Source organism: Bos indicus x Bos taurus, chromosome 21 (assembly GCF_003369695.1).
Source record: "Bos indicus x Bos taurus breed Angus x Brahman F1 hybrid chromosome 21, Bos_hybrid_MaternalHap_v2.0, whole genome shotgun sequence".
In the NCBI taxonomy this organism is placed as follows: Eukaryota; Metazoa; Chordata; class Mammalia; order Artiodactyla; family Bovidae; genus Bos; species Bos indicus x Bos taurus.
In genome coordinates, this window is record NC_040096.1 from 24,227,175 (window position 1) to 24,242,291 (window position 15,117).

At 43.3% G+C, this 15,117-nt stretch overlaps 1 protein-coding gene across 6 annotated transcripts in view; it reads right to left on the minus strand.

Annotated features, from left to right (window-relative positions):
- The window catches only part of ADAMTSL3 (ADAMTS like 3), a 381,778-nt gene that overhangs the window by 66,127 nt on the left and 300,534 nt on the right, over positions 1–15,117 (minus strand). For all 6 annotated transcript variants that reach the window (XR_003507318.1, XM_027520883.1, XM_027520878.1 and 3 more), the window contains 2 exons: positions 9,224–10,295; positions 2,190–2,317 (listed from right to left, as the gene is read on the minus strand). Coding sequence is in view for 5 of the 6 variants with exons in the window: in XM_027520883.1 (XP_027376684.1) it covers positions 2,190–2,317; positions 9,224–10,295 (1,200 nt within the window). In the remaining variant the exon portion in view is untranslated. The remainder of the gene's footprint in view (positions 1–2,189; positions 2,318–9,223; positions 10,296–15,117) is intronic.

Below are 15,117 nucleotides of genomic sequence, written 5' to 3' on the forward strand. Positions count from 1 at the left end.
GCAGGGCAGGAGTGACATCTCTATGATGCATCCTTGGATGAGTAAAGGCAGGACCAAAACACACCAGGTCCTGGGACCATCTGACTCTCTTTCTGGAAGGAACCAAACTTGCATGGAAAAAAAATAATAAAAACAAGGTCATAAAGAATCAGGAACTCATTCACAGACTTTTACTTTCCTGGATTTTAAGAACCATGTACTTTTACCAGATTCATTTATGAAGTCATTCAGGAAATATACTCTGTGCCTGGGCTGGACAATGGAAATACCAAGTTGGAACACAAACATTCCTGTCCTCAATCAATTCAGAGACTGGTGGGAGACACCACTACCATTACAGGGTAATGGGTGATGAGGTAGAGAAAGGTGCTAGTTGCCCATGGGTCTCTCAGGAGTATGTAGGGGTCTACCAATTACAAGGTAATGGGTGATGAGGTACAGAAACGCGCTGGTTACCCAGGGGCCTCTCAGGAGCATGTGGGGGTCAGGGAAGGCCACAGTCCTCTACCATAGAGCTACTGCCATGGCTGGTTTCCCTCCTCCACCTTAGCATGTAAGTGCTTGGAGGGAGAGGCCATGTCATATGTCTTTTGGTTGAGGGGGCTGTGCTGGGTCTGCACTGCAGCACACAGGCTTCTCTGATTGTGGCACACAGGCTCAGTGGTTGCAGTGCGTGGGCTTAGTTTCCCAGAAGCATGTGAGATCTTGGTTCCCCAACCAGGGATTCAACCCACATCCCCTGCATTGGAAGGCAGATTCTTAACCGATGGGCCACCAGGGAAGTTCTCACATATTTCTTTACTTTTTTTTTTTTTATCATTAATGCATAGCAAGTGAAAGAGTAACAACATTTAGCTGTTTGGTAACCATGTCTTCTGCAGAAGAGAATTTGGGAATGATCATGTTCAGGTGACCAAATGTTCCATTTGTTCCTGGAGCGCCTGGGGCACTGAAACGGTATGCTCAGAGTTAAAAATACAGGGGCTCTTGGGCTGAGAAAGGACTGTCGTTGTCTTGTGTCCTCTGGCCCTTATGGCCTTGCACCAGCTCTCCCATGAATCTGGGCTATCCTGGGATGGACTTACGAGGAAACTTGCGAGCTGCAAGAGAGCCTTCTGTTCCTCCCAACAATCCAGAACCTCAAAACTGAGGTTTTCTGGAAAGGAGCAGATGCTCTCAGAGGAGAATCATCCAGGAGGATCAAGGCGCAGGAAATCCAGGTGTGAAGGCCCTACCATGGGAATGCAGCCAGGAGAGGGATGGGGCACCAAGCCATGCAGATTCAAGGAGCTTTGAAAATCAATTGGTCCCACCTCCTCAGATTATAGATGTGATGGACTGCCTACATCAATGCTTGGCTGTCTAAATGCTGGGTTCCAATCCCAGATAATTGTCTTTCTCCTCATCTTATCTTAATTATTTGAGCCATAGATACCAGAAACCACAGAGCAGAGAGTTGGAGGGTAACTTTCTTATTTGATTTTTGATCCCAGAACATGAGCCTGCCACGAGGAAGCATTGCTTACAACTTTGCCAGCTAAAAATGTTCCTTCATCAAAAAGCACACTTTAATATTAAAATGAGTTTGTCTACCTCCTGGGACAATTTACACTAATTTACAATGACAATTTCCTGAAAGTGTTTTTAAGGATTGAGCAGAGGAGTGCCATTGGGAGGTATACGTCAACCTTTAAAGGATAATTATCTCTTTTGTTGGATGGTGGCATTTTAAAAACAAAAAGTCAGCACTATTAACACCACCAATTAAACTCCATCTTGTTAATTTCCAATTCTTAGAAAGTGAACTCTAGAGCAGCTGTTTTCAAAGCGTGGTCCTTAGGCCAGCAGTGTTGGCATAACCTGGGAACATGTTAAAAAGGCACATTCTGGGACTTCCCTGGTGTTCCAGTGGTTAAGACGCCTCGCTTCCAGTGCAGGGGTCATGGGTTTGATCCTAGGCTGGGGAACTAAGATTCCACTTGCCTCAAGGCCAAAAAAAGTGCACATACTCAGACTCCACTCTAAGCCTGCTGTGTCAGAACCCCTGGGAATGGGGTCTGGAGATCTCTGTTTTAACATCCCCTTCCCTGGTGATTCTGCTGTGCGAAGCATGGAAACTGCTGCTCCAGAGTTTAATGTTAAAAAACCAAACCACACCCAGGCACTCCAGGCTGCATAACGGGCATTACCTGCATACAGCACAGAAGAACTTTCCACATCTGAACCGAGATGATTAGCTACAGCACATCCATATATTCCTTGGTCTTTCTTTGTAGGTTTCCGTATCTGCATTTTCCCCATTCCATCCAAAATGACTCTGTAGAACAGTTAGAAAGAGGATGTGTTCATGTGACACACTGAACTACTTGAGAATCACAGCGACCCACAGAGAATGAAGACATTGACTTTAGGCTGGCAAGGATCCAGAAGATAATCTTGTTGAGCTTCCTGCCTATAAGCAGACCACTATGTAGACTGGAGCTGGAGGAGGGAATGGCAACCCACTCCAGTATTCTTGCCTGGGAAACCCTATAGACAGAGGAATGTGGCAGGCTACAGTCTGTGGGGTTGCAAAGAGTCAGATACAACTTAGCAACTAAACAGCAACATATAGACTGGAGTGTGGAAAAGTCACTCTTCTTGGTTGAAACTCACTGAGATGGTAGAGCTGGACTATGCTCAGAGATCTAGACTTCTATCTCACTCTGCATGAGAACAGACTCTTCTGGATGGACTCAATGCTTAATTTACCACGTTTAAAAAAAGACAAACTAGTAAGTGTTAGTTTGCTGGAGGTTAAGCCCTCATTTTCTGCCCTGAGCCTTTCTAACAGACTACAGATGTGATTTTTTCAGTTCAGATTTTCACGCTGGAAGTGAGTGGACCTTTAGTTACTGCTCCCTGGCAATGGTTATTTTCTCATGGTAGGAAAAGTTCAGTGGAAGTAACAAAGCTACTGCTGTATTATATTGGGTTTTGAGCATGCTGTTAAGAATCAGGGCTATACTGTGTGAACCCTTTATGGTTTCCCAATTATTGATATTCACAAACACCTGCATGTAAATACCACCTAGAAAATCAGAGCTGGTCAAGAGTATCCTCACAGGTGAGATACTGATTGAGGGGATGGGAAAGAATACTTGTTTCCCTTTAATTTTAATTTTTTCTTATTGATTTGAAGTTGCTAATAGATTATCTGGATCAGCAGTCCATATACTATTTTTTTTACCTGCCTTCTTCCCACTTTACAGATCTTAGCACTATGGACTGTTCTGTTGTTGTTACTGTTCAGTGCCCAGTCGTGTCCAACTCTTTGTGACCCCACGGACTACAGCACGCCAGGCCTCCCTGTCCCTCACCATCTCCCAGAGATTGCCCAAGTTCATGTTCATTGCATTGGTGATCCCATCCAGCCATCTCATCCTCTAATGCCCTCTTCTCTTTCTGCCCTCCATCTTTTCCAGCATCAGTCTTTCCAGTGAATATTCAGGTTGTTATCCCTTAAGATTGACTGATTGATCTCTTTGCTATTCAAGGGACTTTCAGAAGTCTTCTCCAGCACCACAGTTCAAAGGCATCAATTCTTTGGTGTTCTGCCTTCTTTACAGTCCAGCTTTCACAACCGTATGTGACCACAGGGAAGACCAAAGCCTTGACTATACAGACCTTTGTCAGCAGAGTAATAATGCCTCTGCTTTTCAAAACACTGTCTAGTTTTGTCATCACTTTCCTGCCAAAAAGCAATCGTCTTCTGATTTCATGGCTGCAGTCACCGTCTGCAGTGATTTTGGAGCCCGAGAAGAGGAAATCTGTCACTACTTCCACCTTTTCCTTTCTATTTGCCATGCAGTAATGGGGCCAGAAGCCATGATCTTAGATTTTTTACTATCTAGTCTAAAGCCGGCTCTTTCATTCTGCTCCTTCACCCTCATCAAGAGGCTCTCTAGTTCCTCTTCACTTTCTGCCATTAGAGTGGTATCATCCTCATATCTGGGATTGTTGATGTTTCTCCCACCTTCCAGCTTGTAACTCATCCAGCCCAGCATTTCTCATGATGTGATCGGTGTATAGGTTAAACCAACAGGGTGACAGCAGACAGCACTTTCGTACTCCTTTCTTGATCTTGAACCAATCAGTTCCACACAGGGTTTTAACTGTTGCTTCTTGATCCTCATACAGGTTTCTCAGGAGACAGGGAAGATGGTCTGGTATTCTGTTTTCCACAGTTTGTCATGATCTATACAGTCAAAGGCTTTATCGTAGTCAATGATACAGAGATAGATGTTTTTCTGAAATTCCCTTGTTTTCTCTATAATCCAGCAAATCTTGGAAATTTTTATCTCTAGTTCCTCTTCCTTTTCTAAACCCAGCTTGGACATCTGGAAGTTCTTGGTTTGCCTAATGCTGAAGTCTAACATGCAAGATTTTAAGCATGACTGACTGTTTTGATCAACTGCTAAATACTCTATGTTTCTTCATGAACTGAACTGGGCCACTTCATTTCCTGTCACTTTACATTGCTTGCTTACCCTCTGCTGTAGCCATAAAGAACCTCTAACAGTTTCCAGAACATTCCATGGTCTTTCATCACCCTGAGCTTTTGCATATGTTGTTCACTCTATTTGGAATGCCCTTCCCCACTTCTGGCAACTCTGACTTACCCACTGAGTCCTGGAGCAAATGTAATTTCCCTTGTAAAGCTTTCCCCAATACTCCTAGAGTTATCTTCTTCTCCCTCTGGGCTCCTTCTGGTTTGGTTCATATATTTATTTGATGAAATATCTTTTTATTCTCATGAGATTGTGATCTTTTCAAAAGCAGGGACCAGATCTTATTCACAGCTGTGCATTTTCAATGCCTAGCACAGTACCTTTTATATAGCAAGTTTTCAAAAACATTTAATGACTCAGTGTATGAATGACTACAGTAGAACTGAATAATGGTAGAGAATGAATGTACTAGAGAATGCAAGTTCCCATGCAACCCACAAATGAAGTATACAAAGGTGGGAAGAAACCAAAACAGCTGAATTGCCCAGAACAAAAACAGGAATAAGGCAGAGGTAGCTATGACCAGGGCCAGGCTCTCACTGTCAAATCCCTGTTAAGGAACAGTTGATTAAGAAAAAAAGTAAAAAAGTAAAACTAACAACTCTACGTGACAAATGTTTATACATGAAAATCTTTTCTTAAATTATTTCATATGTATGTTTGTATGATTTAGCAATTCTCAAAGGATTCCTTTTAGGGCCTCAGTTTTACAGTACAGCAAAAAGTCACTGAGAAATAGCTGAGCACACATGAACCTTTCTGACAGGTGATGTCACCCAGGATCCAGGCTGGACCAGTCCCTGGGCTGGAGAACCAAAAGGTAGAGTTCTTTAAGGAATCTGATCTTGACCTCCACCACAAAATCTTATTCTTTACTTGAAGTGATAATGAAGTTGACCTCTTCACAGACGTCACCCCTAGGGAATCCACCCACAGCCTTTGCTTCCTAGCTGTGATCTCTTACTCAGCTGGTGTCTAAATGCACTCCACGCCTACACTGTTGCCTCCTATTGGAGAGGGGCGCTTGCAAACATCATTCCATTTCTGCATGACTTCAGTTGAAAAGATTTGTAAGAGTCAGAAAAATATATCTAAACCGGAGAACTTTTCTTGCATAAAGAAATTTAAACGTAAGTTGAAAAAATTAATTAGGTATATTAGAGAAAACATGGAAATAAAAATAAATCTTTTAAAAATTCCTTTAAAATATTAAAACCAAAAACTCTTACTAGACAAGTAGAACTGCTTCAGTGTCAAAGGGCTGGTTCTTAAAGTATGCAGAAACAGGTCTGATTTAGGATGGCAGAATCTTTATGGGATCTTCAGGAGCCTCAGCCACAGAAACTAATGCAAATTCCACTTGAGCAAGTCAGACGATCACAAACCAACTCAGTTCAACAAACACTGACTTGAACTAACCACGGTCTTCCACCACATCCCTCCAGTACTTTATGGCCACAAATCAGCTGATCAGCTTTCTCAGCCTCTGTTTCCTTATAGTTTCTTTCTTTTTTTTTTTTAATAAACTTTATTTTGGAATGATGTTGGCATTACAGAAAAGCAACCAGGACAGTACAGAGGGTTCTTATCTCCTTCTTTCTTGGTTTTCCCTGACGTGAACATCTTCAGCACGTGATACTTTCATCAAAACTAAAGCACCAGCATCGGTCCATCACTGTTGTTAACAAAACTTCAGTCTTTATGTAGATTTCATTAGTTTTCCCACTAACGTTGCTATCCTGTTGCACAATCTCCCATTCAGGACATCATATTGTATTTAGACATTGTGTCTCCTTAGTCTTTTCTGGTCTGTGACAATTTTTCTGCCTTTCCCCCACCCCCTCCATTTTTTTGATGACTTTGACAGTTTTGAGGACTACTGATAAAAAATAGAATGTTCCTCAATTTGGGTTTGGCTTATGTTCCTTATAATTTCTAAAGTGAAATTGTTGAGCAATCCTGAAAGGGTGGTCCTTGAATCCCAGGGATCCGTGAGGTCAAAACTATTTTCATAATAGTAAATATTGACACTATACCGTTATTTGCCTTTTTCACTGTGAGTGTTGATATTTGCACTGATAGTAAAAGCAGTTGTGGATAAAACTTGGCACCAGAATGGAATCAAAGCTGTGGCAGCAAAGTGTACCAGTAGCTACTGTATTCTGGCTACCACACACTTGCAGTAAAAACAAAATGCCAATTTCCCATAAGAATATCCTTAATGAAGCAGTAGAACTTATTATTTCACTAAATCTCTACCCCCGAGTGTAAGTTTTCTAACATTCTGTACAACAAAACAGGAAATACACACCATACCTCTGCTGTCTGCCAAAGTCTGTGGGTGTGACTGTTTGAATTGCTAGCTGAACTAGCTCCTTTTTCATGGCATACTACTTTACTTGAAATAATGACTGACAGATAAGCCAGGGTTATTTGGATTTAGGTATTTGGAAGATATATTTTTTTAATGAACAAAAATGAGCTGGCCAATGCAAGGAAAACAACTGACAGTAATTGTTGCCGATGATAAAATTCAAGCTTCCGAGTGAAAATTAGAATTTCAGAAAATCCGTCATGCTCACTGTGAGTCTGACTGCTTCCCAAAGCTCAAAGACTTTTCTGAAAAGTTGGGATAGTAATATTAAAGAATACGCGTATTTTTGGTATTGTATGATGGAACGTGTTAACATTTGGAAGATGTGTATAACTCAGTCAGCCAACACTTTCCAAATGACCAATGTATGATGTTATAAAATCTAGTCTAGTTAAAAGATCCATTCAAAGAACAAGATAAAGCAACAGATTTCATTGTAACAGACTACCAAAATCTCTTTAACATGGTTTTAGATTCCACATCCCACCTAACCTTTAAGAAACTACTGCTTGTCTATTTTTAGTGTAGCATTAAAGAAGAATAGCCATAATTACCTTAAAAGATTATGAATGTATTCCTTATCCTCCCAACTAACCTGTTTATATATGTATGAAGCACAATTTTCTCCATAAACTTCAATTAAAACAACATATGGCAACAGACTGAATGTAGAAGCATTGAGGAGAAAGCCCAGCTATGTTTCATTAAGCCAGACATTAAAGAGATTGGCAGAGATGTGAAACAATGTCATTATCATTAATCTTTAAAATACTGCTTTTCAAAAATTATGTTATTTACATAAACATGAATTGGGCTTACTTCTGTTACTTCTAAATGGATTAACAAACAGCTATTTAAAATGTTTCATGGTTTTAATTTCTAACAGCGTAAACATCATGAGATATGTTAACATATTAACATAAAGTTAATTCATATTAACAAAAGTTCTTTGGCTTCTCATCATTTTTTTAAGTTTGAAGGAGTCCTAAAACCAAAAGATTTGAGAACTGCTAAGTTAGTTGATCTGGAAGGTTTATTCCACTTCAAAAACTACATTATACTCTAATGTTCAGAGTTTTAGGCAAAAGAATTTAAAATTAGATTTGTTCTATCTTTCCATTCTAAGACAGTCCAGTGATATAAAAATTGAATTTTACCTAGATTTCTTTTAATGCTTCACACATTAGGTGATGCAGAAAAAAAAAGGATGATAAAAATAAAACTTGCATTTTTAAAGTACCTTATGGTTTGCAAAACAATTTAACATCTATGTCTCTGAAAAATCCCTGGAGGTGGATAAGGAGCTGTTGAATGCAAATTGAAAGAAAGCAAGATGTCTACAGCCCTGTGTGTGTTAACAGCAAGATTTGGAGACAGTAGAGAAGACAAAATGAGTGAATGTTTCTATTATTCCATTATTTTATGTAAAATGAATGAAATGCGACATTTTCTCACTGACATGGATAGTTATTACAATAAAATAAAGTGACTGAATACTGCTTCAAACATCTCAAAAAACTTTGATCCTTATCATTACTTTTCGGTTTTGTGACATAAATCATTGCCTGATATTAGAAAATGACTTCAGGTAATCTTTCTACCAAAGCTATTATTTGTGTGACCCTCTAACACCCCTGGCGGGGTCCAGATGACGTGGCCCCTGCTTCTGACTGGCCATGAATTAGTCATGAGATTCTGTTCCTCAATGATCTCATTGAGAAAGTATCAACTCCTGCCCTGCCAGACTCATAGGGCTGGTGTGAGTTCAAACGAGACACCACATCTCCCAGATATAGAAGATTCTTGCAGTTCCTGCATATTCTAAGAGAACTGCAAGTATGTTTTTTTAATGGCCTGATTGATTTCACTTTTTTGGAGGGACAATTTTTTAATTTTTTGGCTGCACCACGTAGCATGTGGGATTTTAGTTCCCCGACCAGGGATCAAATCTGTGCCCCCTGCATTGGAAGCACAGAGTCTGAACCACTGGACCACCAGGGAAGTCCCTGATCTTATTTTTAAGTATTAAGTGACCTGAAAAGCGAGAGTCTTACATTTAATCTTATGGTATCCAGTTTGGCACTACACCTTCATGGTAGTGACTGTGATGGTACAATTTCATTTTTAGAATTCCAATGAGTATGTGAATGCCATGCCCTAACATTTTGGAGTTTCTTTTCCAAAGGATCCTGTTGGAAGCACATTCTTAGGAGAAGGAATTTGACAATATTTTAAGGAAAGCTGGAAGATCCATTTAGAAGGCATCTCAGAGTAAACACTGTACTCTGATTGTACTTACTTTTCTGAGGGTTGTAACAGTGCTCCATCCTTGGTCCACGTATAGGTGGCCTCACTGGGGCTGACAAGCTCACACAGTATGTTGATGACCTCCGTCCTTCTTGTAATGTAGACTGTATTTCCAATCCTTGAATTTACTGTTTTATTAAAGGAAATCAAGGTGGGTTGGCTCTGCCTCAAGAGGACAGGTCCCTTCGGCTTGAATGTCAGCTTGCCTGAGTTTTTGGAGTTCGAGCTTTGGGGCACACTTCCAGTCTCCCCCCTTAGCTGAGCTGTGGGAGGTGCCTCTCCAGGGATGCCCCTCCAGTGCGCATGTGCAGGCTGCACCTTGGTTAACTCGGCCACCAGCTGATATATCACCTGGGATGCCAGGTCATCGCTGATCTCCCCCGTTTCCATGAGCTGGCTCATGTTCCTGATCAACTCATCAAACTGGGCGGTCTCCATGCTATAGGCTCCCTGTTTAACTGCTGCTTCAAACTGCTTGTTTTCAAACTCCCAGGAGTTGGCGTTTCCTGCAGAAGGGCTGCAGTGGCCCAACAGAGCTCTCAAGAGAGACTGATTGTTAATTTGGCCATTGTGCAGATAAAGCTCGTTTTTGTTGTTCCACATCAGCCTCATCTTATGCCACGTGGCTCCCAAATTATTGGCCTCGTTGTTGTCCATCCCAGGATATTCCCTGGTGTGCCCACCAAGGGCTGGGGGTGCAATGAGCCGGTTGTCGGTGCCAATGAGCTTAAGCACCACAGTCTCCTGTGCGGGGCCTGCGATGCACCGGTACTCACCAATGTCGAGGGCCGCAAGGCTGTGAATCTTCAGTGAACCTGACTTTGTGAAGCCAAGCCGCTTGGAGTTCTGCAGACAACGGCCGTCCTTCTCCCACTGTATCCGAGATTTCTGGAATCGTCGCACTGGGCACTTAATAATCACAGATGTGTTGGGCAGCAGGTAGGCTCTGCTCCCGACGGTCAGGTTAATGCGCTTCTCTTCCCTTGTCTGGATGTACACTCTCTGGACACCAAGGATCTGAGGACCCTGCTCCCTGACTCTGGCCTTCATCTCTGGTTTCATTTCTGTTGGAAAAATAAAGAAAGAAAAACACAAATATCTTTATAATGACATTTGTCCATACTCTTCCAAGGCTGACAGAAATCAGCAAATTCTTTTCTCTTCTAAAACATTTGAGAACTGAAAAAAAAAAATATATATATATATATCGTTATTTATGCTATATATGTATGTATATATATACATATCCATAGATTGGGACAAATTTCACAAATATCACTTTAGCAGCAAAGAATGCAAGATTGAATGAATTGCATGAAATCATGTCAATTATTTTATAAAGGAGCCTTTGGTTTGGGGAGGCATGAGGTTAAATGGTTAAATGTTTCCATCAATAAGGGGACGTCTGATGTGTGGGGCCTCCACCATTTGGGAGGCTCTTGAGGATCTTGTATGGCTCAGCCAAGGGTACCCAAAATCTGAAGGAGGCAGTGAGCATGGGGAGGTGAGTGAATGTATTTGAAGGATCTGAAAAGGAGGATGCAGCTGGGAACCACAGCAGATCACCCAAGCAGGTCAGTGAAACTAGCATGGGGGCCTGAATAAGCCAGTGATGGAAGAAGAAAAGCTCAAACTGGCACCTGAAAGCCAGCTGAACGGTGAAAGTGAATCTCAGCACTACCATCTGAATAAGTGATCTACTCTCTCTGAGCCTCAGTTTTCTCAGGTGATATTAACACCTTCACTGGAGGAATATGAGAAGTCAGAGCATTTTTATCAAGGGCACAGTAGTGGGATGTATGAGCTCTCAGACATTATTAGTCAGCTGACAAAGGCGGGTCCAGCCAGCATCAACAGGGCAAGCAGCGAGGCATCACAGGTGGGCTGACTCTTCCTTGTTCCTGGGCGGAGGCCAGAGAAGATGCTCCCCAGATCCCATCCCCCAAAAGAAGCAGCTCTTCTCCCTCCCCCACTTGCCCTCCGCCGCCCCACCCCCACCCCCCGCACCACCACTCACTTGCAGGAAGGAAGGTCTCAATGCATTCTGGGGTGATACTGAAGTGAGTAGGTAGGGGCATGTGATGTGGGTGGGAGTCTGATTCCTCTTTGAAGATGTATGTAGGTCCATGGGCTAGAGGGCAGGAAGCACCAGGGAGTGACAGAAGAGAGACTGGACTCACATCAATGATACTGTGGAATTAAGGTCATGAGACAGGGGCCTAAGAGCCTCAGAGGAACCAGTTATGGTTCTTGCATACGGCTGTAACACTGGTAGGGGTATGTTGGGAGAAGAACTAGATTGAAACTCCATTTCTGTTTTTGTCTTTGAAACTTTTTGGCCTTGCCACACAGCATGTGGGATCTTAGTTCCCTGACCAGGGATCAAACCTGCACCCCCTGCAATGGAAGTGTGGAGTCTTAATCGCTAGATCACCAGAGGGAAGTCCACTTAAGACAGACTTCTCAGGCCCTGGACACTACCCAGATTGTGCTTGTTGGAATAACTCTTGACTTCTCTTGGGTGGTTCATGATCCCGTTAGGGTCTGGTTGCTGCCTGCTTTGGTGTGGGGTGGCAGTAGGTTCAGAAAAACAGCAGGGGTAGATGCACAACTTCTGCAGTAGAGTGTGTTCTAAATGAGGGACAGGCGTAATAAGTCTGCACACAAATTCCACTGAGATGCCATTTCTAGGCCAGGCCCCTTGTCCAAGGTTCTGCCAGGGAACTCTCCCTCCCCTCGGATCAGCTTGAAGTGGAGCCAGATGGCCTGTCGCGTGTATGTGTTCACCTGTTGGGATAGAGATGCTTCACAGAGGACATCAGGATCTCCTCAGTCAGTTAAGACATAGAGATTTCTTTTTAGGTTGGCAACACAGAATTTTAAACTTATTGCTGTTCAATAGTGGTCAAAAGCAGGAGGAGGATTCCTGCTAAATTTGTGGTTTACCCATTATTATAGGCAGAGATGCCATCTTTTTTTTTTTTTTTTTTAGCAAGCCCCTTGGTCACAAAGAATTTGGACATGACTGAGGTACTAACACTTTGACTTGCAAACACTGGGCTTTGCCCATGGCTCTAGTGGTAAAGAATCTGAGTGCAATGCAGGAGACATGGGTTGATCCTTGCAGGAGATCCTTGGGTTGGAAAGATCCCCTGGAGAAGGACATGGCAACCCACTTCAGTATTCTTGCCTGGGAAATCCCACGAACAGAGGAGCCTGGTGGGCTACAATCCATTGGGTCGCAAAGAGTAGGACACGATTTGGCAACTAAACATTTATTTATTTGGCTGCACTGGGTCTTAGCTGACGCATGTGGGATCTTCAGTTGTGGCATGTGGGATCTAGTGCCATGACCAGGGATGGAACCCAGGCCCTCTGCATTGGGAGCATGGGGTCTTAGCCACTAGAACACCAGGGAAGTCCCAGAGATGCCACTCATAATAGCAGTCTGCACAACAAGGGCTCGATCCATTGCAACAAATGGCGGCTATAGCCCTGTACCAGGTCTTGTTGTAACACTGCTGCTCCGAGTGTCTCCTCTCCCGAAAGTGTACATTATGAGGAAGTTGGACCACTCCCAGCAGAAGAGTCCAAGCAGCTGGGAGACAGTCCTGGGGTTCAGGCCAAGGCTATTGACTAACCACCTGGAAGTATTTCTCTACTTTCCCAAATCATATAGACTCGCAAAGAGTCAGACAGGACTTAGCAACTGAACAACAATAACACATACTGGTGTGTAGAGTTTCAGTATCAACTCTGACTAGAGGCAGTGGTTCTCAAACTTTGCTGCCAATTAGGAGCACCTGTTGTTATTATTTTTTAATTTTACTACCCTGGGTCCCACTCTCCATGTTCTATGGGGAACAGAAGCCTGGGCATCAAAATTTGTAAAACCTCCCCAGGAGACTGAAATGTAGAGCAAAGATTGAGAACCACCACCCCAGAGAGTCTCACTGGGTTAACTCAAAGATAATTTGATGGGCTGCTACTGGTGAACAGGGAAGGGAAAATAAGAAACAGCCACTGTGTTTTCTGTGAGAACCCTGCCAAAATCTTTACAACATGCAGTGTCCTCTGTAGGAGGAAGCAGGAGGATGCTTTGTGGTCTTACCATCAGGAATCCTTGTATTTCCTCCGAGTAATTCATTCATTTCCTACCCAATGAACCCTGAACTGTGTCAAGGACCAGGTTGCCTTTTCCAAGACAGCACTTATGTTATCAAGTTTAGAGCTAAATTTGTGCCTGCATATGATGGAAATGTAAAATTCAAGACATAATTCTATATTAGTCTTGCTTATTTCCTTTTTTATTAGCATGGGCAATTCAGAGGGGAAAGAATCTGCCTGCAATGCAGAAAGCCTGGTTTTGATCCCTGGGTCAGGAGGATCCCCTGAAGAAGGGAATGGCAAACCGCTCCAGTATTCTTGCCTGAGAATCCCATGGACAGAAGAGCCTGGCGGGCTACAGTCCATGGGGTCACAAAGAGTCAGACACAACTGAGTGACTAACACTCATTAATTTTAATTAGCTGGTTGCTTTTTATGAATATTTAAAAGTGGCCTATTGTCACAATGCAGGGTGTGTAATGTATGTGTATACACATACCTAGCCATAATACCTACATACATGTGTTTATATATACTGATACCTATACAGGCATCTTTTTATTACTATTTAAAAGAATTCAGTTGAACACCCTGTCTGGTCATTGTTTCCCATAATCCCGATGAATTATGGGAAAGACAGATGGTGAACGTGGATGGCTTTGAAATTCACTGTTTAAATCAGAGTTTAAGCTGGGTCAATGTCAGAGTTTTGAACTTGTGCAACTGAGGGAGGGGTGGAGAGAGACTCTCTTAGGGCTGCTACAGATGAGACCATAGCTTGAATATTCCTGCTTTTACTGGGAAGGGGTCGAAACCCACACAGGGAAGGAAGCACATGCCTACCTCAGGGTTCAGGCTGGAGATGATCTGAGGCTGGTATGATCCCACACAGCATCCTGTGTGAAGATGGGTTCTAGTTACCATGGAGATGGGTTCTAAGTACCTTTAGAACTGATAGCCAGATGTCCCCAGCTAAGCTTGGGGCTTAAAGTCTTAACAGATGGGGCCATGATGCCTTCAAAAGCAGGCTGGGGAGTCTGCAGGTGACAGGTGGTGTTTAGCCTTGGGAAAGGACTGGCCCATGGCTGGGTGAGCCACACAAGTAGCCCAGCCGCTCCCTCTGGCTGCATGTCCATCTGCTGGAAGGCAGACCCATTCCCAACCAGGCCTGGTTAGCCACTTCTCACACCAGGTATAGAGCAGTTCAGTGACCAGGTGTGCCTGAGCAGTGCTCTGGGACCCAGGATCTGCTAGGACTTGGGCCAGTTTCTCTCTGTGACTCCTGTCAGTTCCTTCAGAGCAGTGCCTGGAGCCTGGCATCCTCTGACACAGCTCTTGGGTAGGAATCTGTCTGGTGTGGGGTGACTGCCTCCCTCTGCATTTGTATGTGCCCCAAACTGCCGAACCAGACAAGCCTGAGGAGACAGTGTGGACAGGAACCCATGGCATCCTACTGGGGGGCTGTAGGCAGTATGGGGACACCAAGCCATCCCTGCATCTCTCCCATGCACCGGACATGAGAAACACCACATCATTCAGCTTTTCTAGAAAATGAAAAGCTCTTCCTTCTGAAGGTACTCTTTCTGGCTTCTGTGCCAGCCTTCCCTGCCCAGTGCCCAAGGCTGTTTACATGCTCGTGTCCTGCCATGATTCCAGTTGTATCCCTGCCATGACTCTAAGCCTTGGCGCCACACCAGGTTTCTGCCCCGAGCCATCTGTGCTGGGTGTTTACACTTGTCTCACCAGCACTTGACTCCTGCTACTCCCAGATGGGTTTTG